At 36.0% G+C, this 20,201-nt stretch overlaps 2 protein-coding genes and 1 long non-coding RNA gene across 4 annotated transcripts in view; all 3 read right to left on the bottom strand.

Annotated features, from left to right (window-relative positions):
* LOC126767647 (regulator of G-protein signaling loco) overlaps positions 1-12,531 on the bottom strand; it is a 56,658-nt gene extending 44,127 nt beyond the window's left edge. Inside the window, exons 1-2 of one of the 2 annotated variants that reach the window (XM_050485125.1) lie at positions 11,714-12,531; positions 9,163-11,651 (exon numbers count right to left, since the gene is read on the bottom strand). In XM_050485125.1, coding sequence (XP_050341082.1) covers positions 9,163-11,637 — 2,475 coding nt within the window. In that variant the 5' untranslated portion in view covers positions 11,638-11,651; positions 11,714-12,531. The remainder of the gene's footprint in view (positions 1-9,162; positions 11,652-11,713) is intronic. The other variant, XM_050485124.1, reaches the window with a different exon arrangement.
* LOC126767651 (uncharacterized) overlaps positions 1-20,201 on the bottom strand; it is a 232,017-nt gene that overhangs the window by 94,856 nt on the left and 116,960 nt on the right. The gene's annotated exons all lie outside the window — the stretch shown is intronic.
* The window catches only part of LOC126767646 (protein tincar), a 212,095-nt gene continuing 206,535 nt past the window's right edge, over positions 14,642-20,201 (bottom strand). The window contains exon 10 of the mRNA XM_050485122.1: positions 14,642-19,426. Within this exon, the coding sequence (XP_050341079.1) occupies positions 18,464-19,426 (963 nt within the window). The 3' untranslated portion in view covers positions 14,642-18,463. The remainder of the gene's footprint in view (positions 19,427-20,201) is intronic.

Raw genomic sequence — 20,201 nt, forward strand, 5'->3', positions numbered from 1 at the left:
GTACCGTAAACAGGTCTCTTTGGACATGCTTGATCGTGCGAAATCTGATCCCAGATTCATGGAGAGCATTATAATTGCCATGAGACATTGGTTGATGAGTTTGACATACAAACAAGTCAACTATCATCGGAGTGGAACCCGTTTAAAGTCGATGGAAGAGATAAACAAAATTCGCTGGAGGAGCTGAAGGCCATCCCAAAAAGTGCTTTTGAAAAATGTTTCGAGGACTTTAAAAATCGTTAGCACAAGTGTAATACAATGCATCTGATGGGGATTACTTTCGAAGGCGACAAAATAAATATTGATGAATAATTAAATATTTTGCGTTTTATTTACAATTTCTGCGTATTTTTATGTCATAATGTATAAATATATAGTATATAAAAGATCACTGGTCAACTGTTTTGGATATGTTTGTGTTTGCGATTTATTTTATTTTTTTAACCTGTGTTACCATTTCATAACAAAAATCCGAAAACATGAAACAATATAACAGATATGTAAATAAATGTTGTCTTTTTATGAACTTTGTTTTATATATTTCCAGTCGACAACATTTTTTAAGGACCATCAGTGATCTGCCATCATGTGAAGAGCCCATCAATCTCGATACTTTTGTTCTTCACTTTTAGAACCTGGTGGATTCAGACTCATATTTGCTGCTAGAGTCCCAAAGAGTTTGTCAGCTTATTTTCCACAAGTTGATGTTTTATGGCTGCCTACGAAAATTTCGACTAAACGAAACTTTTCAAAGTTTCAATTTCCGGAACAGTCATAACCTTGATAAAATCTACATCTTTTATTAATTGCAGTATTTGAGGAAGCTTTCCACCCTTTTGTCATAGATGTTTTATCCTCCCGCGCACTTTCACTGATAGGCACAAGCGATTTTTGGAAATTCGATGACATCATTGTTTCTGAGGGCATGGAAATTACTTTGGAAAAACAAAGGCAGATTTTAATTAAATAAATTAGCACATTTTGTAGGCTGTACTTCTAGATATCTCCATGTTTGATTTGTATTAAACCTTCTGCATAATTTTTTGAATATTTTCGGCAACAAAGCTGAGAGTGGGGGTCGTGTGATGGTTGTATGTGCGAAAAATGGGCGTAGAACTCTAATCATGACTGGAAATTTACATTTTATTACCAAAAGCCGTCAGCAAACTTTAGAATGTGCAATTTTTATAAAAAAAAAAAAAAATTCATGAGTTAATTCGTCATCTAGGCACTTGAAACCATCAAGATTTGCTTAAACATCCAAAAGATTTTTTTTTTTGTAGAGCTGTCAATAAGTTGTATAAGTATTTGTTGTTCCATGAATTTGAAATTAATAATTTATCACTTTTAGCAAGGAGATGCTAAGCAACGAATGAATAATAATTATGAAAAGTGATATTATTTCGTAGAAAAATTAATCGTGTTTTAATTGTAACATACATATGACAGCTGTTAGAAACAATATTATGCCGAACATTAAACAACGCGCCAATTTAGTAGCTGAAAACTAGAAAGAGAATTTAACCGCCAAACCAGCTGCATTGACATGCATCTGTGCGAGTGCATGCGCCATTTCAGGATAACAGGTTGCAACCTGTGCTCCCGCGCTTTACAACAGAAAACACCCCAATATTACGGCAGATTATGTGTGCAGTGACCGTGGCGCATGCCAACAGACCCTGACAGGTGTAAGTGCACGAACATTAATGCGCCAGCAAGTGCAGTGGCAACAGGATCTAACCACCGACGGTGAAATGCCAACACATGCATGCCTTATGTGATACAACAACAAAATGAACAAAACTATGTATGTATGTATGATGTGTGTGTGTGTGTGCATATAAATATGCTTCATATTTACGAAAATAGAAGTTAATTTTGATTGTGAAACACATGTATATACCATATTTATGTATATACTCCTGCACATATGTATGCACTAATGCCGCAAAAATACGTTACATTTTGGCCATGCTACGCGCACTTTGGCCCTAAATTTTCTCATCTGAATTTTAGAAGTACTCGGTGGAGTGTAAAGGGTTCAGTGCTGGCATTTTTCATGGGAACCACCGCACAAATTCAAAGTTCGTAATAATAATTGACTCCACTTGTCACAATTTGACTTTAGTAGTGTGCATAATAAATTCGAAAAAATATGCTTTATTCCACACTTGTATTACAAACGAACGATTATACATACCTACATAGGTATGAAAATATTTTTGTCCGCATGGTTGTGTGCAAGAAAGGTTATGCGTTCCGGTCAAGTTAATTTTCATCGTTAAAAAATATGTAAATTTGAAATTTAGTATAGTGGTTTACCGTTTTTTGGTTGGTTTGGTTGTTTTAAAACAAAATCTAATGTATCGTAATGTGTTGATATGATAAATCTTTAACGGTCAATATAAATTTTGTATTTTGCGAAAGTTGGGTTTCACATGAAAATGTACGGAGACACGATCCAAGGCTTTTGCTCGTTCCAGCTTAGACTGTGGGCAAAAGTTAGTAAGACTTTTTAACTTAAATTTCGCGCGAAAACCCATTCGTCGAAAAATTATTTTTTCTAGGTTTCTAAGTTCTATCGGTATGATTTTTTAAGACATCTGTTAAAAAAAATGTCACATCAAAATAATCAAAATGTTTAGTATCTTTATTTGCCTTTAGATACATATAGTGCATTCGGTGATTTTTACGATAAGTGAAATTATTGAACAAAGAAGTACCATTAAATTTTGTGTGCAGAATCAAAAAATAAATAATTATTTCTGGCGCCGAAACGTTCAGAATGTTGGAAAAGGTCTTCGGTGATCATTTTTTTTGGCGCGAGCAAGTGGTTTGATTGGTACAAATTATTTCAAGAGGGTGGATGAGGAGCCACGTCCAAGACTGCCATCACCATCAACTGATGATCAATACGTCAATAAAATAAAGGAATTGGTGCTTGAAAAACGACGATTAACAGTCAGAGATCTTACTGGCATCATTGGAATATGAAGGACCAGTGCAAAGCATTTTAATAGTTCATTTGAGCGTAAGAAATGAGAAAGCACGATTGGTTCTAAAATCACTTAATTTTTTGGAAAAACAGCGTTGCGTTAACGTCTGTAGATCAATGCTTTCCGACTACCGGGATGTCATAAGACGTATTATTACTGGCGCTGAATCTTGGATCTATGCTTACGACTCGGAAACAGACGATCAGTCGGCCGAAAGTCGTGGCAAAGGTGAGCCGAAACCGAAGCAACCATGTCAAAAATCAAGGTTATGTTAACAGTTTCCTTCGATTATCGAGGTGTGGCGCACTCCGAGTTTTTCCTACTAGCTAAACTGTCAACAAGAGTGTTATGGGACAGCTATTCGTAAGAAGAGACCAGAATTAAGGGCCGACGATAGAGTATATTCAAAATCCAGATTTTTGTTTTTTCAACAAATTGCAAATTACAAAATCATATCAACTTTAAAAATGTTAAATTCCTTTCAGACCGCAGCTTTTGTGAGTTGAAGGGAACATTTGAGCAGTAGGTAAATATTGGGCAAGATTTTGAAACTTCAAAGTGTAGATTTGATAAATTATTTACATTATTATATTTCAGCATTTCAGCAGATATTATCAAACACATGCATTTCGACTTACCGGCTCATTCTCCTCGGAATATAAACCGCAGACAAGTTCCAGCATACTGTTCATTGTCCATTCAAATGAGTGAACGTGTCATTCGAAACATTTCGCAGGAATTAAATATGTATGAGCGTATATCACTTGTATACACACTTATCTGGCATACGTTTAATTGCAGAATGTACAGACACGGAGCGTCACATGAACACGTTCGGCCTAGTGGGCGGGCTGAAGTTTATTACAGCGTTTTGTTTACAAATCTAAAGTCGATAAACTCATCAACGGAGGCGACAAAAACACAAAGCATCCGAAACACAATACAGAAGGCGCAGAGTCGCAGTTAGTGGGGTTAAGGAGTGGGGTGCTGCGTTGAAACTTTAATTTAACAATTCAATTTACAAATAACACAAAAGCAGCGCTCTGTAAGAAGACTTTTCACTGAAGCGAATTCACGACGAAAGAAAATTTTTTTGCACATTTAATTAATAACACTACTTGTAGTTTACAGTCATTTTGCGACTGTGATGTTAGAGATTTGAGTTGCTGAAACTGAAAATGATAGTAAAAACTTCCCAACACGTAATATTTTTTGTGTTGTAGTCAAGGGGTGCAGGGGTCAGACAACAACAATTTACTAAAATTCGAAATCAGTACACCTCAAATACCACAGACCGCATAGCACAAAAAGAGTAATATTTTACTTCAGATTTGTTGACTAGTGTAATTTAAAGACGTTTGTGCGCGTAATTGAACGAACACGATTTCGACGAATTAAAAATAGCATTGATTTTGGATTTTATTTTTATTTGATGCATGAAGAAGCCAGACAGATATGGAAATAAAAATATTGTCAACTTTGGGTGTGAGGTTTTTCGTTATGTACATATACATATGTATGTATTTGTATGTATGTATGCGGAAATTTGCATAACAAACTTTAATTTTCACATTACACATTGATTTAATCTAATATTTTTGTCATATTTTATTATTTTGTATTATAAGGTACTATATAAAGAAACACTTTTTTCGGAAAATTTTTGTTTATGCCAACTTTAAAAAATAATCAGCAAATTGATTACATAATATTAAAAATATCGTAATATTTATTAAATATTTTATTTTTTTTGTACTGTGTGCCGTAATTTTTGTTAAAAAAATATAATTTTTTATTAAAAGTTTTTATTATTTTTTTCAATTGTTTTTAAATTAATTTTTTTATTATTATTTTTTTAATTAATTTTATATTAATTTTATTAAATTAATTTTTTATAATTTTTTTCTGAATTTTTTTTTTATTAATTTTTTGTAATTAATTTTTTTCTGAATTTTTTTTTATTAATTTTTTGTAATTAATTTTTTTTTTATTAATTTTTTGTAATTAATTTTGATTCATATTTTTTTAAATTAATTTTTATTACTAATTTTTAATTAATTTTTTGTTAATTTTGTTTCTGAAATTTTTTTTTATTATTATTTTTTTAATTTTTATAACTTTTTTCTCACCAGCAGGCAAATAATTTCGTATTTTTAAAGTCGCGCGAGAGGTTTTATTTTTTGACAACAATACTTCTTACACTTCATTGGTTATAAACATTTTTTAATTACAAATCAATAGCAATAAATTTACATTGAGGAAGCGTTTAAAAATTAAATTCGTCGCGACGAAATTTTTTTTAACACACATCGCACATACATACATAAATACATGTATTTAATTAAATTATGGGCGTGTTGATTATGCACTAATTAGCACAGCTGGACTTGCCAGCTGACCGGCGCGTCGATATCGATATTTTAAATATGGGTTTTGGCAACTGCTCTTTATATATGTATTTATTTTGCTTAGCAATTCATTTCACTTTTTATCAGCGAAAACGCTGCGGAATCCGCGTAGAATATCGGCCTGTCCGCACAAAGCAAAAGCGATGTTAGTAACTGAGCGCAAAGATTTTTTTCAGTGACAAAAGAAAATCACAAACACTTGTACTACACACGATCAGAGGCGCAACACGAAAGCATATATGTACAATAACAACATGCAATTATGGCATGCAATAGCAGTCGAAACGCCGATGACTAGTCGAGAAAGGAGCAACAAATTGACAAAAGGTCATTCAAGCAATTCGAGAACAATAACAAAAACTATTAAGCGCACACACACAGGCACAACACGCTGCAATATCACCAAAGCACTTAAGTGAACTTAACGACTTTTGTCAGTCAAGTGACCGACGGGAGCTTAAACATTCGCATGTATGTGTGTATGTATGTGTATATGATTGAATTTACAAATATTAATTGGTCGAAATTAAATTGAAGCAATTAAAGTACATGCATACATATGTACATACAATGACGGTTGTGCTACGGAGTAGTCACATTAGAGCAATGAAATTAATAAAAACAACAACAAAACAGAAAATACGCGTCACAAGCTAACAAATAATAACACTAACAAAAACAAGAAATATGAAAAAAGTTACAAAAAAAAAAGAAAACTGCAATGCAATCAAATTCGATGACGTAAGCGCGACTTGTCAACATGAAATTGCACTATTTGCCATTTTTTCAGTTCGATAAACACAACGGAAGCCTGCGGTTGCCTATAAGAATTTGCTATAAACATTTATACACACATATAAACGATATGGTTTTGTGATTTAAGAGAACTTTTCGCAATAATGCTCCACAAACTCCCACAAAGCGTTTATAGGGCGCATCGTAGTACTACACCCACCGATTTGCTTATGCCTAATGCAGCTAAAAAGGCTCCGACATAGAGTTATGGCAGCGCGGAGCGAAAGTCGCGATTCAAATGAATTTATTTAGGCGGAGATTAATTTTCCTCAAGAAATCTTAGTAGACGCGTAGCTACTACGAGCACTGTAGGGCACATGTATCGCAAGCGGCGCATAAATGGCTTTCGTTCACATTCTGTGATGACCGCAACCCCATCGAGCGCCCGCGCAAAGCTCACGAGGAGTCATCACTCATTTTTTCTGCTTGTTTTAGTGTGCACAAATCTTTAAATTCACCACATTTGCATACACAATTAGTTCCTTTATCAGCGCAATGCACAATTTACATATTTTCATAAGTACATAAGATATATAATAATTTGCCTCAATTAATGGCGGACAGCAGAGCTTAAAAGACCGCCTGCTCAAATATTTTTAATACGATTTTTTTTTTGCTTTTTTCGCGACACACACCGCAGCTCTAATTCGCATATGTATATTCCTGCCGAAAAGTTAGCGCACTACTGCCGGCACTCATACTCAGCCAATACTTTTCTAACGCTCGGCATGAAAAAATGTCACAAATTGTGGGGCAAATTTGCTGATAGCGATAACAGTGTCTTTCGAAACACAAGTATACTACCAGTTCTTAAAGAGCTTACATATACAAAAGTAAAAATGCTTCTTTCGTCGTAAGACAATTCACGTAAGTACCATAATATACGTATTATAGTAAAGCTCCCTTAAAGAAAATAGTTTTTTCTCGGCATATGAATTGAATGGCTGGTTGGCGATTATTAAAAAAAGAGTCCAAAACTTCTTCATGTCGAAACTTACGAATTTGACTGAAATTTTAAGAGAAATTGTTTAACAAAATATACTATAGATAGCCCAGTGATAATAGTTGCAGCATTGGGCGGTGAGGCTATCGGACCGCACTCATATGATAGGGTATATTAAGTTTTCCATGGTGTTTGTAACACCCAAAAGGAAATGTCAGAGACTATATAAAGTATATATATGATCAGCCTGACGAGCTGAGTGCCATGTCCATCTGTCCGTCTGTATAAACGACAACTCGTCTCTCAGTTTTTGAGATATTGGTCTGAAATTTTGCAGACGTCCTTTTCTCACCAAGAAGCTGCTCATTCGTCGGAATCTATAGTATTTAGCTGCCTTAAAAATTTATTGATAGGAATCAAGTGCTTGTATGGAAAATCATTTTCATTTAACGAGTTATTTTTAAAATATTGGGCAGGGATTATTATCTAAGGCATCGTCACAATCTTGAAAGAAATTGTTCAGAACGCACTACTATAGCATATATGTACATACATAGCTGCCATACAAACTGAACGATCGGAATCAAGTGCTTGCTTAGAAAACTCTTTCATTTGACGAGGTATTTTTAAAAAATTTTGGCAGAGGTTATTATTCAAGGTATGCTGTTGTTGTTGTTGTTTTAGCGGGCACCTAGTCTCTGTTAGGATGGTAAGTTGTCGTCGACGTCATCTAACGGAAAGCTCAAGAAGTGTGCTGTTTCGACGGAGTCGGACCAAAGAGAGAAGGGTGTCAGATTAGTGGGGTTGGTGGGGCATGCAAAGAGGTGGCCAGTGTCATGCGGAGACTCATTGCACGCAGGACATATATTGGATATGTCGGGGTTTACTCTGGATAGGTAGAAGTTTAACCTGCTACAGTATCCGAAACGAAGCTATTACCCAAGGTATCGTCTGATGCTGTAAAAAATATACCTGTGAAGGTGCTTAGGTGCAGCCGAAATTAACGTTTCTTTTTCTTGTTTTTTACTTTTATACGTCTAAAGATTGCCAAGTCGCCAGCATTCCTCGAAATGTTTTGAAAAATATCTTGCTCCCCGAACATTTGGGTTATAGGTTATGTAGGCTATTTGACAAAAACAAAAACTGGCATGTTTTCGAGTGTGCTCATTTGAAGTATTGAGTAATTTACTTTGTTTATCAGTTTGTTTCTACTGATAACAATATTGAGAAAGATTGTATGGTAAACGCAAATAATAAATGATAAATGCCGACATAAGCAAAAATAATCATCAAATCACTTTTTACACTTATGTACATATGTATATCGAATAAATAAGTATGCCTAAAAAAATCGATTACTGATAAATTATTTAGTTATAACGGTATGTATTTTTAAAATTTGGCATGCATTTTATGGGTCAGTTTGTGTGTGTATGTTCAAGAGAAATTGATAATGACAGATAATTAACCTTTTAGGAATCTGTGCGGTCGGATCTTTGAACAAAAATAAGCTTTTGGTGAGGATAGTGTGCTCTTAGGGGACTTTCCTCATGAGACTTTTATATTTCCGACAATAAATTCGAAACAATGATAGTCCTTTACGAATAAATTGCGCTCGATATTCTCCGTGTAGAGATTGTAGTGAAAGGAAAGGGCCTCAACATCTGCTTTGTGTCAATTTAATACATTTTTAATTCATATTTTCGATATGGATCACATCCTTGCTAGACTCTGACTGAAGAAACCAGTTTCCAGTCCAGATCTACAACAAACAGCATGGCTATTTGGACGACTAAGAAAAATATTTGTATTTGAAAATATGATTTTGTTTATTGATATACATTTGTATGTATGCATTGAAATTGATATTGAGCGGATGAAAGCAACGAAAGTAACACAAAGGTTACTTAAATGTAAAATTTCCTGAAGTCAATTTTTTTTATATTTTTATTATAATATTTGGAATGATAGAAGTTGGCTATTATACGAATAAATTATAAATAGTTCGCTTTCAACTTACCAGTAGATCCGGTTCACTATTGATACCATCTGGTGTGTGTGGCGCAAGCAATTCCTCATTTTCACGCAAGTCTTGTAAACTCTTCCACATGTTGGTCTCGAAAGTGCCAACATTGAGTGCTGACACAGGCGGCGTAATATCCGATGCCTCAAAATCAATCGAGTGACGTTTAGCTGGTGCAGCAGCAGCACCAGTCGAACTGCCGTTTTGTGAATTCGGTGTGTTAGCTAAGCCATCGGTGGTTGTATGTGCTGATGGTAATGATTGACGTGCATTACGTGCGCGTGAAAGACAATCCTGCAGCAACGCGTACACTTGACTAGCGGTGGGACGTTGCTTTTGATGTTGCATAGCCAACATGCAAGCGGCTGGATGTAAAAAGAGATGTTCATCGGCAGCAGAACAACTCATAGTAGACGCTGAGGGAGCGCTCGAGTGTAGAGATATATCATCCATAGACGCATGTGGTGCGATGAGAGATTGTTGATCTAAAGCGGCGGTTTCGCCGTCATCTGCACTGCGTTCGACCAAAGCCAGTACATCGTCACAGGAACGTGTAGTCTGCAGCGAAGTGGCTGGACTTTTGATGAGATTGAAATTAGCCAGAAGGTTTGGTCTTGAATTCGCGCAATGTGCATTGCTTGTGGATGCCACATTGACGCTTTGTGGCGGAGAATTCTCCTCTGGCACTGCACGGACGGTTGGTGGTCGCTTATCGGTGACATTATCAAAATTATTGAATATACCCATAGGGCGTGCGCCCATCGGTCGCATGCGCAGCTCAGGCGCCCCAGGGAAATCCACCACCAGTATGCGATCAGAGATATTATTGCAATCATTGTGGAATCCGATACCAGAATCGGAATTTGATGTAGTCGTTGAGATTTCGCTGTGATTACTAGGTTGAGGAGAATGCGCCGCAGCTGCAGGACCACCAGCAACAACACCTCCGTAACCATTTACAATATCTTCGGCGGCATGGTGCCTGACCATTGGTGGCATTATGCGCATTGTGTACATGCTGCGTATGAGATTCACCACGTATTCTGAATTGTTTGGAAACTCCAGACACAAACTGGATATGGGATCACGTGTACAGTGAATACGAAATTCTGCTGCACGCGGCACATGCGCCTGATGTTCGCATAGTTTTGTGTCCACTACAAACACATGACAACTATTTGAGATGCTAACGTGCGCATTGCCGTTATTGCCTGGAACGCCACCGACACCCACTACTCCTTGGCCGTTACGAACATTGGCTGCTTCAATGTCGTCGTCATCTTCATCATCTTCGTCCATTTGCGACGTGTGTACAGCGCTAGTGACCAAACCAAAAAACCGATTCTCACTCTCCGATGATGAGCTCACATAGTTTAAGCGTTCGGAAGCGTAACTCGCCAGTGTATTGCCATTAGCTGCTTGTAGCCGGAGGCAATCGGGTAATATTGTCATTAAAACCATGTTAGGTTGACGTTTTTCCTGACGCAATTTGCGTATACATGAGCGTACCGTCTGCAATTTGGAGCTGTGCGAAATTTGCTTCGGCATTTCGATAGTACCTAGATAACCGACAATGGCACGATATTCTAAAGCGGCTGCCGGTGCACGCGCCATTGCATTTACGTTTGCTAATTCTGCAGCAGAGTTTGATGCGGCTGCGACACCAGCTGTTGGTTCTTTTGGTGCACTAGCGCTGGGTGCAACATAAGCAGAGCTGTTGGCCGGTAGCGGCAGATCTTCGATGAGTGGACGTAGTTTTTGTAATTCCATTGGTTTTAGAGCAGACACACATTTCGACAGTTGCTCCGCACGTGCCAGCTGTTGTTGTTGCTGCAAAGTCACCGTACGCTTCTTTTGCGGCGAATTTCGTAGACGATGCATCTTCGCTTTGTGATGCAAGTAACGGGGTTTAGCCCGCGCGCCACCCACGCATAAGCCTAATTGATTGGTGAGCACACTATTCATTCCCGACACCGCTGTTTGTTGTTGTAACATAAGCGCCGCATTCTCTTCATCCGAGCTGTCTGAATAATAGTTCTCAGCTATTTGCATGCGTATGCTACCAAACGAATTTCCAATTAGTTGTACGACCGTTTCGTGGGGTAACTTTGATACGTTTAAACCATTGACTGAAATCAGGAAATCACCAGCGCGTAATCCTGCTTGATCAGCGGGCGAATTAGAGACAATGCATGATAGGCGACAAGGTTGCTGACCAGATATGGTAAAGCCGAATCCATTATAACCACGACGCACCTCTACGGTACGCGTACCATAATTCGGACGTTTTTTTCGGCGTCGATGTTGTACATGCGATGTTCCGACGGTAGTACTTGGATTGTTTACAATGGCAGTGCCAATTCCGGCATTAATGCTGCCAACATTTGGCAGTGCGGGTACCGATGCACCGTTGCTTGCTGAAGCGCCGCCGGTGTTTGATTGTGTTGGTGCCAGTGGATGATGATGATGCATATTGAATGTGTTCACTGAAAATACGTTGTTTTATATTTTATTTATATAAAAGTATAAAATAATTAAAAGTACATACCTTTAATAGTACTCTATTTGTGCAGAGAGCGGAGAGTCACTTGTGTATTTTAATATATTATTTTCCGCTTTCTCAGCGTTTTTGTTGTGGTTGCTATTTTTAATAATAATTTTAACGTTTTTATACTGCTCTATCATAGGCAAAGAAAATTTATGCGCAGCCGCAACTCTTGTAATATGAAATGCAAGTGATATTGTATATCAATGAGACAGCAAAGGGAGGCAGGCAAAAATCAAGTTTGCTCCACGCCAACTGAAGTAATCCGCTTACACCTTTGGCTGCTGTTACTTGTTGTTTTTACACTTTGTCTTTAGCCACACAATATTTTTTATATGTTTTTATTTTTAATAACTCTGCGCTGATGTAGCTGTAATAGCTAAAGCGTATACACATATACACTTTTATTTGTATTGGCCGTGGTTAGCTCGAACCGCATACACCATTGAACTAACCAGTCCAGTTTTCATTGAGAAAAAATGTCAAATTACCAAATGAGGAGATTGTGGATCGGTTACAAAATTCCTTTGTTGAAATTTAGCTATTATATACAAATGCTTTGAATCTTATTACACAAATGCCATTGCCGCTTTTTTAATTTTTCTATTGTTATAATATGATTGTGATGTAAATATTTCCAATATAGATAAATCATAATTCGGGTTCACAATTATTTGTAGTTAATTTCGCGTCCTTGGCAAGTGTTTGCCATCCGACCATATGTCATGTTCATATCACTGTGTTCGTTATATATACTAATTATTTATCTATTTTTTATTTATTTATTTCACTAACAGCAATTTGCGGCTTTTTTGTTTGAATATTAATTAATTTGTTAAACAATAAACAGCGCAAACGCGACGATCTCAGACAGATTGGCATTTTTCACAAATTAGCTGTCAAATATGGAAAATGGCGAGAATGGAGGAATGCTTACAGTGCACAGGGTTGCAAAGCGAAACAAATATGTTACATCATGCGTGAACGCATCTTGGAGATAAGGAGGCTGCGCACATTGCTACATAACGACAAAAACCATTTACTTATTTTTTTTAATGTGTTTATTTAATTATAAAATAATTTATAGTTTAGTTACACATAAAGTTCAGTGTGATTTGCGAACGAAAAAAATTTGGAAACAAAAGTAATAAATAAAAAAATTATATATAAAATAAGAAAAAATAATAAAAGGGTTATAAAATACTACCTTAATTAGATATTAAGCATATAATGAAAATTTGAGGTTAGAAAATTTGTAAATAGTTTTTTTTTATTAAGTAGTAATATATGTAACCCTTTATATTTCAAATTGAATTATATTTATTAACTTACATACATATGTAATAATGTGTTAGTGTGTGGTGTTGTTAATAAATATATTATAATTAAATTAGTGATATACGGTCTAGCGCGTGACATTTACATATGCTAATTAAGCACTTTCATGGCGAATTTAATTGCTAGTAAAATCGGACAGCTACACAAACAAAAATCAATTTATAATGAAATAAATTAATTTTGCACCAGAAAAATATTTTTCTGACAGCTAACAGCTGAATTAATTTCTTTTCCGTTACTTTTTTGTGTTTGGTTTTTTGTTGTTTTTTTTTATTTGTTCCCTTTGTTATTTTTTGTTGAGCAGCTCACACTTGTCCAGTTAATCAATTGTATAAATTTAATTCTCTCTAAATGTGCTATTAAATTACCACAAACCAATTTGCATGTTTGCGGAACGCTTGGCACATACATACGTATGTACATATACATATGTACATATATAAAAATAAAGAAGAAATAGTAAATGGCAAATTTTGCAATTAAAATGCAAATCATTTTCAATAATATTGTGCAAAAACTTAAAAGTGATACTCTTTTGTTGCGCTTTTTTGTTGTTGGTAAAATTAGTTTGCCTGTATCAAATGCTTTCCACGCAAATTGTTGTTAGCAGTGTCATATTTGACTTATGAACGTCAAACTGCAACTATGCAACTGGAAACATTGCAAGAAAAAACATTGACTGCACATCAGCTGCACCGAAATTATAATATCCTTCAATGGTAAAAAGAATTTGTTGTTGATCGTTCAGTTTGTATGGCAGCTATAGTGTTCTGATATCGGCGTTTCCGACAAATTAGCTGCTTTTTGTGATATTCTCTACAAACGTGTGCAAAGTAACAGATCGATATCATTTTATATATATTTTATAGGGGCGCTGACGTTCCTGCTCTGTACTAAAAACTTAAGGGATCGCCTCAGTATAAAATGATTGAAAAATTTGATTTTTTTCGTTGCATTATCGGATAGTGTACACTGTAATAAACCTTCTCTCAAATTTTGAAATCGAAATTCAAATTATTACGGCCGCTACTGGGTTTCTTGTAGAAAGGAAGCCGAGTGGGGAAAGCTCCAATTCCAATCTTTAAACGCGTTTTTCTCAGAATAGTGTTTTTCAAAGCGGTTTCTACTCTCATAGGAAGTGTTTTGAAGGTAACTTGTTCCGCTATGGAAGCTTTTTTTTTGAAATCTTCCTATTTTTTTCTACGAAAAACTGTCGAAAAAAGGTTCGATACTTTTTGTTTAAACACCCGCCATGTTTTCAAATTAAAAAAAAAAAAAATCCCCATAGCGCGATAGCAACTTTTCTAACGATTAATAAACTTTTCGAAATTTTTTTTTAGATCAAAATTGCGGCTGCAATCGTGTACATCGTACAGGACCCTTTTTTACGTGTCATTTCAGCTATTATACAACCAATAAATAAACATAAACAAATCATTTTGTATTCGTCATGAATGTATTTCTTTATAAAAAAGAATTGGACGAATTAGTTAGTTAAATGCTTAATGCGAAAATCTGTGATTTTTCGGAGGGTCACACTGAGACAATCCCTTAATAGACCCTGTTCCGTGCATAACAACAATAAAACAACTGTTTTGAATTCATATTCATAGTAAGTTTATTAATTGTCACAAATTCTTGGAAAAAGTTGCGTTTACAGTATTCGAATAAGTCTTTAAGTGATTTGATAGACATTAATAATGTAGACTTCAGTACAGAAAAGCTATGTATTTTCACTTTTAGGCCAATCTATATGCTTCGCACTCAACGAGTTTCACATTAGTCCCAACGCTAACAGCACAGCAATATGTATAAAAATTGAATTCATTTCAGTTAGACTTGACAATAAAAATTGCAATTTATTTCCAAGAAAAAACATTTATTTTTGTGTTATAAAAATTAAGTTTCAAATAAGTAAAAAAAAAAACGTTTTTATTGTATATCAAAATTTTTAATGCCAATTTTGAGTGAATAGTTTCATGTATGGTACTTATACAATATGATATTTTTGCTGTTAGCACGTTTGCTTTTACATAATTAAATTGTCATATTTATATGTATGTATTGTAGTACGTGTTTTATATGCACGTTCACACGCACACACATGCACAATTGTGCCTGTATGCATTTTTGTACGCATGTATTTAATTGTAATTAGCTTAATCAATCTAATGACGTCTAAAAAAGCTTACTACTTATGTATGTATGCAATGTTAACAAAAATACATATGTATGTACGAAAGCTATAATCAACACAACACACCAAAATATATGTTTATGTATAAATATATTTATCCACTTATACGCAGTTTATTATTATAATTTTTTTTTGTGCTTAAACACTAAGTATATATATATATGTATATATATATAAGTATGTATGTACTTATGTAAATGCAGTACATTTACAGAAAATATAATTAATTATAAAATTAAAAAATGCGAGTCATTGAACGGTTAATGCTAATTAGCATTAATTTAGTAGTGATGCGTTTAGTAATATTTACTATGCGTATTAACATTTAAAAGCAGCCATTTATAAATATACGTGTATATGTATGTTTGAATTTATGTATGTATGTATATTGTCATGCATACATAAAGACTTATAGATATATAAGCATTGTTTTTGCTGTCAATTGTTTTATTTTAGTAATTTATTTATTTATTTTTATTATATTATTATTATTATTATTATTATTATTTATTAAATAGTATTATCAATTTAATCACTTATTCATATATATATTTATATGTATGTATGCTTATATGTATATGTTGTTGTAAATATAAAATATTGTTATTGGAAGTAGTTTACAATAAGTAGCGTACGAGTTCTGCCCGTATATGTATGTATATGTAAGGGTGTTTGGCGTGCTTACTATGACGCCTAAAAGCATGCTAAATAAATGAGACGCGGACGTGGGTTAGGAAGTGTTGTATGCGTGTAATTTATTTTAGGGGTTTCTCTCTCTTTACTGCACACACATACATATATGCAAGTGCCGTTATTTGCATACTCGCACAAATTTTTCTTTACTCGTACATACAAATGTTAGACGTTGTTGTTGCTCTTCAATAGTTATCGCTTAATTTCTGCTTTAACTTAGCACATCTTAAATGTAGCTTGCTGTTTCTTAATACTTTAATTATTTATTTTATTATTATATTTTATTTTGAATGTAGTTTAATATAAACTTAAAGTGCGCATTGCTAAAAAATACTCTAATCTTATTTGTATTCATTATGAATAGTTTATACAATAGGCGGGGAGAGATGCGAGTGCCACCATGGCATATTTATTTTTTATTTTTTATGTATGTATATATAAATGTATATAGCTGTTTTATAGTATTCAATTATTATAAATTATTTCACTTAATTAATTTTTTTATATAATTTGTGTGGTTTTCAGTTACAGTATATGGCCGCTTTTAATAATTTATTTTGCGTGGGTTCTATGAAATGAGGAAAAAATAAAATATGTTTTAAAAATCGGCCATGATTTTCATGCTGACTCGTTTTCTAAATAGCACTTAAATCGATTTTTTTTTGCTTTAAAGTTTTCAGCGAATGAATGCTATAGTGATAACAAGAAATGTAGCTTGTGAACTTGAAAGTCTTTTGCGCCGAAATGTATGTTTCGGCAGTTAGATCTTATAAGCGTTTATCCGAGACACGATAAGCCCGTCTTTAACCTAGATTTGGGCTGAATTCTTCAATATAAGACAGAGAGTTGTCAAGCGCAATTAAAAAAAAAACGTTATTTTCGAACAAAATATTAAACTAATAAGTGAAATATTGGGTAGTCAAAAACGTCTTTTCGTATATCTGATCAAACTTCAACTTATTTTTTTATATTTATAATGCACTTTAATGAACCAAATATGTACTATTTTGACGACCACTTTTTACCATTTTTCTGCTAGAGACATTATTTCATCAGTGTAAAACTTTTCTGGTTTCTCGTCGAAAAACTGTGACAAGTAATTTTCACAGGCTTCTCTCTTGTAGCTAACTTTACTCCATTAAGGGAGTTCTGCTTTGACCGAAACAAATGATAGTCCGATAGTGCAAGGTCAGGGCTATATGGTGGATGCATCAACATTTTCCAGCTAAGCTTTCTCAGTTTTTGCAGAATCATCAAAGATGTGTGTGGTCTACCGTTGATCAGTTCTGGCCGTTTTTTTCGATTGCTTGATTCAAACTCATCAGTTGTTGACAGTAAAATGTAGAGTGAATCGTTCGACCAGGCTGGAGCTCTCATGATTCCTTTCCAATCCCGCCAAACACTCAGCATAACCTTTCGTGACGTCAATCCTGGCTTTGCGACCATTTGTTGAGCTTCACCACGTTTGGACCATGATCTTTTTCACAAATTATTGTCTAATTTGATCTACTTTTCGTCTCCTGTTACGATTCGCTTCGGAAATGGTTCGATTTCATTTCGTTTCAGCAAAGAATCGCAGATGTTAATTCGGTCCATTAACTTTTTTACAGACAATTCATGTGGTGTCCAAACATCGAGCTTCTCTTTGTAGCCAACCTTTTTTAAATGGTTCAAAATCGTTTGATGATGAATGTTAAGTTCCTTAGCGATATCATGGCTGCTAATTTGACGGTCCTGGGCAATCTTTTCCATAATTTCATCGACTTTTTCAACGATAGATCGACTAGAGCGTGCATCTTTTACATTGAAATTTCCAGAACGTAAGCGAGCGAACTATTTTTTATTGAAAATTGAAAAATATAGCGAATTTCTTCATTATTTTCACTCATTTTTGAATAGCTGTAACTTTTTTTCAACTTTCCCGAAATTAATTTTTTTTTTTTTGGTTAAATGAAACTTAAAATCTCACCTTTCCAAAACTATATGGTATGACACAATGTGATTGATAGCACTGGAGATATACGACTGCAACGACATTCATTGACGAAATACGAAAATACTTTTTCGACTACCCAATATTTATTTTATTTCCACTGCAATAGCAACCAAATTTGTGAAAAAAATTGCAAGCAAATTGGTGTCTGAGTCTGAGCAAATTTTTATTTTTGTTTTGAAATTTGTATTAATTTCAGTCGAAGTATGCCGAAAGTAGCACTAATGATGAAGTGTTAGCGTGTTAAACTATAAAAAGTCATAATCATTAAAATTTCTTCTCTTATACATAATTGTTTTCCCCACCGCATGCGCAAACAAACACATTTTATTCTTTACCCATTTCGAAACTTTAGTTAGTCACAATTCGTGATAGTATTTGCTTAACGCGCCTGCTCTTTATATTAAATAACTTTTAGTGGTTATCAAAATCGAATAGTCAAAATATCAGGGTATATATGTATGAATAACCAGTTGAGCTGCAGCTGCAATGACTTCGCCCGCTCGACAAAAATCGCTTACGCAATACTGCTTTAGTTGTACGACTCCGCGGTCGCATACAAATTACCGCAGTCTTGTTCCGAAGACATCGAGTAGTTGGCCGAGTCACGATCTTCGGGTATGGCTGTATTGACTAGACTGTGTTGTAGTGGATCCTGCAGTAGTTTGGAGAAGGTATGATGGCCGGCGCCCAATCCCAAATGTCCATATGGCGATTCAGCCGCTTTGGTGACATGCGGCAGACGGCGCAGGAAATGCGGATTTGAGTAACGCACGCCGTTCGGCAGTGTGGTGTGCATGCCGACGGGCGGTGGTGGCGGCGGTGGTGATATTGACTGTGGCGCTGAGTACTGTTGCTGCGTTTCATGTTGTTGATGTTGTTGCATGCGCGCTACATTCACACCGGCCATTGCCACCGCTGAGTTGGCATATTGCGAACGAAAACTGCTTAGGCCGCTATGCTGTGGCGGTGGCGGCGGCGGCAGCGGCAGCGGTGGTTGTGAATGCATCGAGTATGCAGATGTGGTCATGCCGTAGTTGCCGCTGCCGCGTACAGCCTGCGTCGCTTGCTGTTGACTGTGACAAGCCGCCGGTAATGGCATTGTGCTGCAATGATTGGCATAATCGAATTTCTGTTCGGGCGCCGAGCGTGTCAGTGGCAGGGTGGCGCTGTTGAGTGCGCGGCCAGCCGCTCCGATTGCATCGCCACCAAAGCTGGACATGCGCATGTTGGTGCAACGTCCGTAGGGTTCCTCTTGTATGGGCGGTTGTGGCGGCTTGGGTGGTGGCTTGCAGGCGGAACGTGGTCGTATGACCACTTCGACGTCACGTTCCTCGCCCGAATGCACGCCACTCGACGATTCGGATGGTGCGCGTTCGGGCGGTGATGTGGTGCTCTCTGTGGTGGAGGTGGTGTCGCTGCGCGGTGTGAGCGCTTCATTTGGTACACCCGAATCGGCACGACGCAAGCAACGCGGTGTCGAACTGGAGGCGATCTGGAAGAGAAATTCATTTAAAAAATAGGAAACAAGAATTTTTTTTAGAAATTATAAAGCAGACTGTAGCTAACACAATTCAAAAGCTTTATAAATACATGGCGAGGGAATTGTGTTATAATACATTAATGACTTAGAAGTGAAGTCGCTTATATGGACTTTACGTCTTGTTCCCTTCTCAACATTTTGGGCGTAGGTTTGTTCGGTAAGCCCTTAGTTAACGAAAAAGTAGCAGATGCATGGAAATATTCCGGAAAAAGTTTGTATAATGGGCATTAATACTCTGCAATGAAACTTCCTTAAGTATCACCAGTCTGTTGTGGAACAATCTGCTATTTTGTGAAAGTTTTTTTCTAAATTTTCAGTAATTCCAGACGTTGCTTCGAAGAAGGAGGTGGAGAAAGAACCCAGTCAGCAGTCTGATGGTTCAAAACCAAGAGCTGAGGGTACTCGAAGTGAACCTCTACAAGAGTAAGACCGCCTCTGCCGAGCTTCTTCTTAATTTGGAGCAGGGCGGCTACGGCGTGGCTTTAGTCCAGGAACCATGGATTGCATCGGGTCGGGTCGGGTCGCTGGGCTGAAGTCATAAAACTGCACGACATACACCCAAAGCGTAATTAACAAGGTATGATCAACGATGTTGGTGAAGAAAAGTCTATTTTCCCATATTAATTTCAGCCTTTCCACAGATGAATTGACGGTTGTGGCAGTGAAGGGTACCAAGGATCAATCTCTACTCCTTGCATCCTGCTATATGCCATACGATTGCCGTAGC

This window comes from Bactrocera neohumeralis, chromosome 2 (genome assembly GCF_024586455.1).
Source record: "Bactrocera neohumeralis isolate Rockhampton chromosome 2, APGP_CSIRO_Bneo_wtdbg2-racon-allhic-juicebox.fasta_v2, whole genome shotgun sequence".
In the NCBI taxonomy this organism is placed as follows: domain Eukaryota; kingdom Metazoa; phylum Arthropoda; class Insecta; order Diptera; family Tephritidae; genus Bactrocera; species Bactrocera neohumeralis.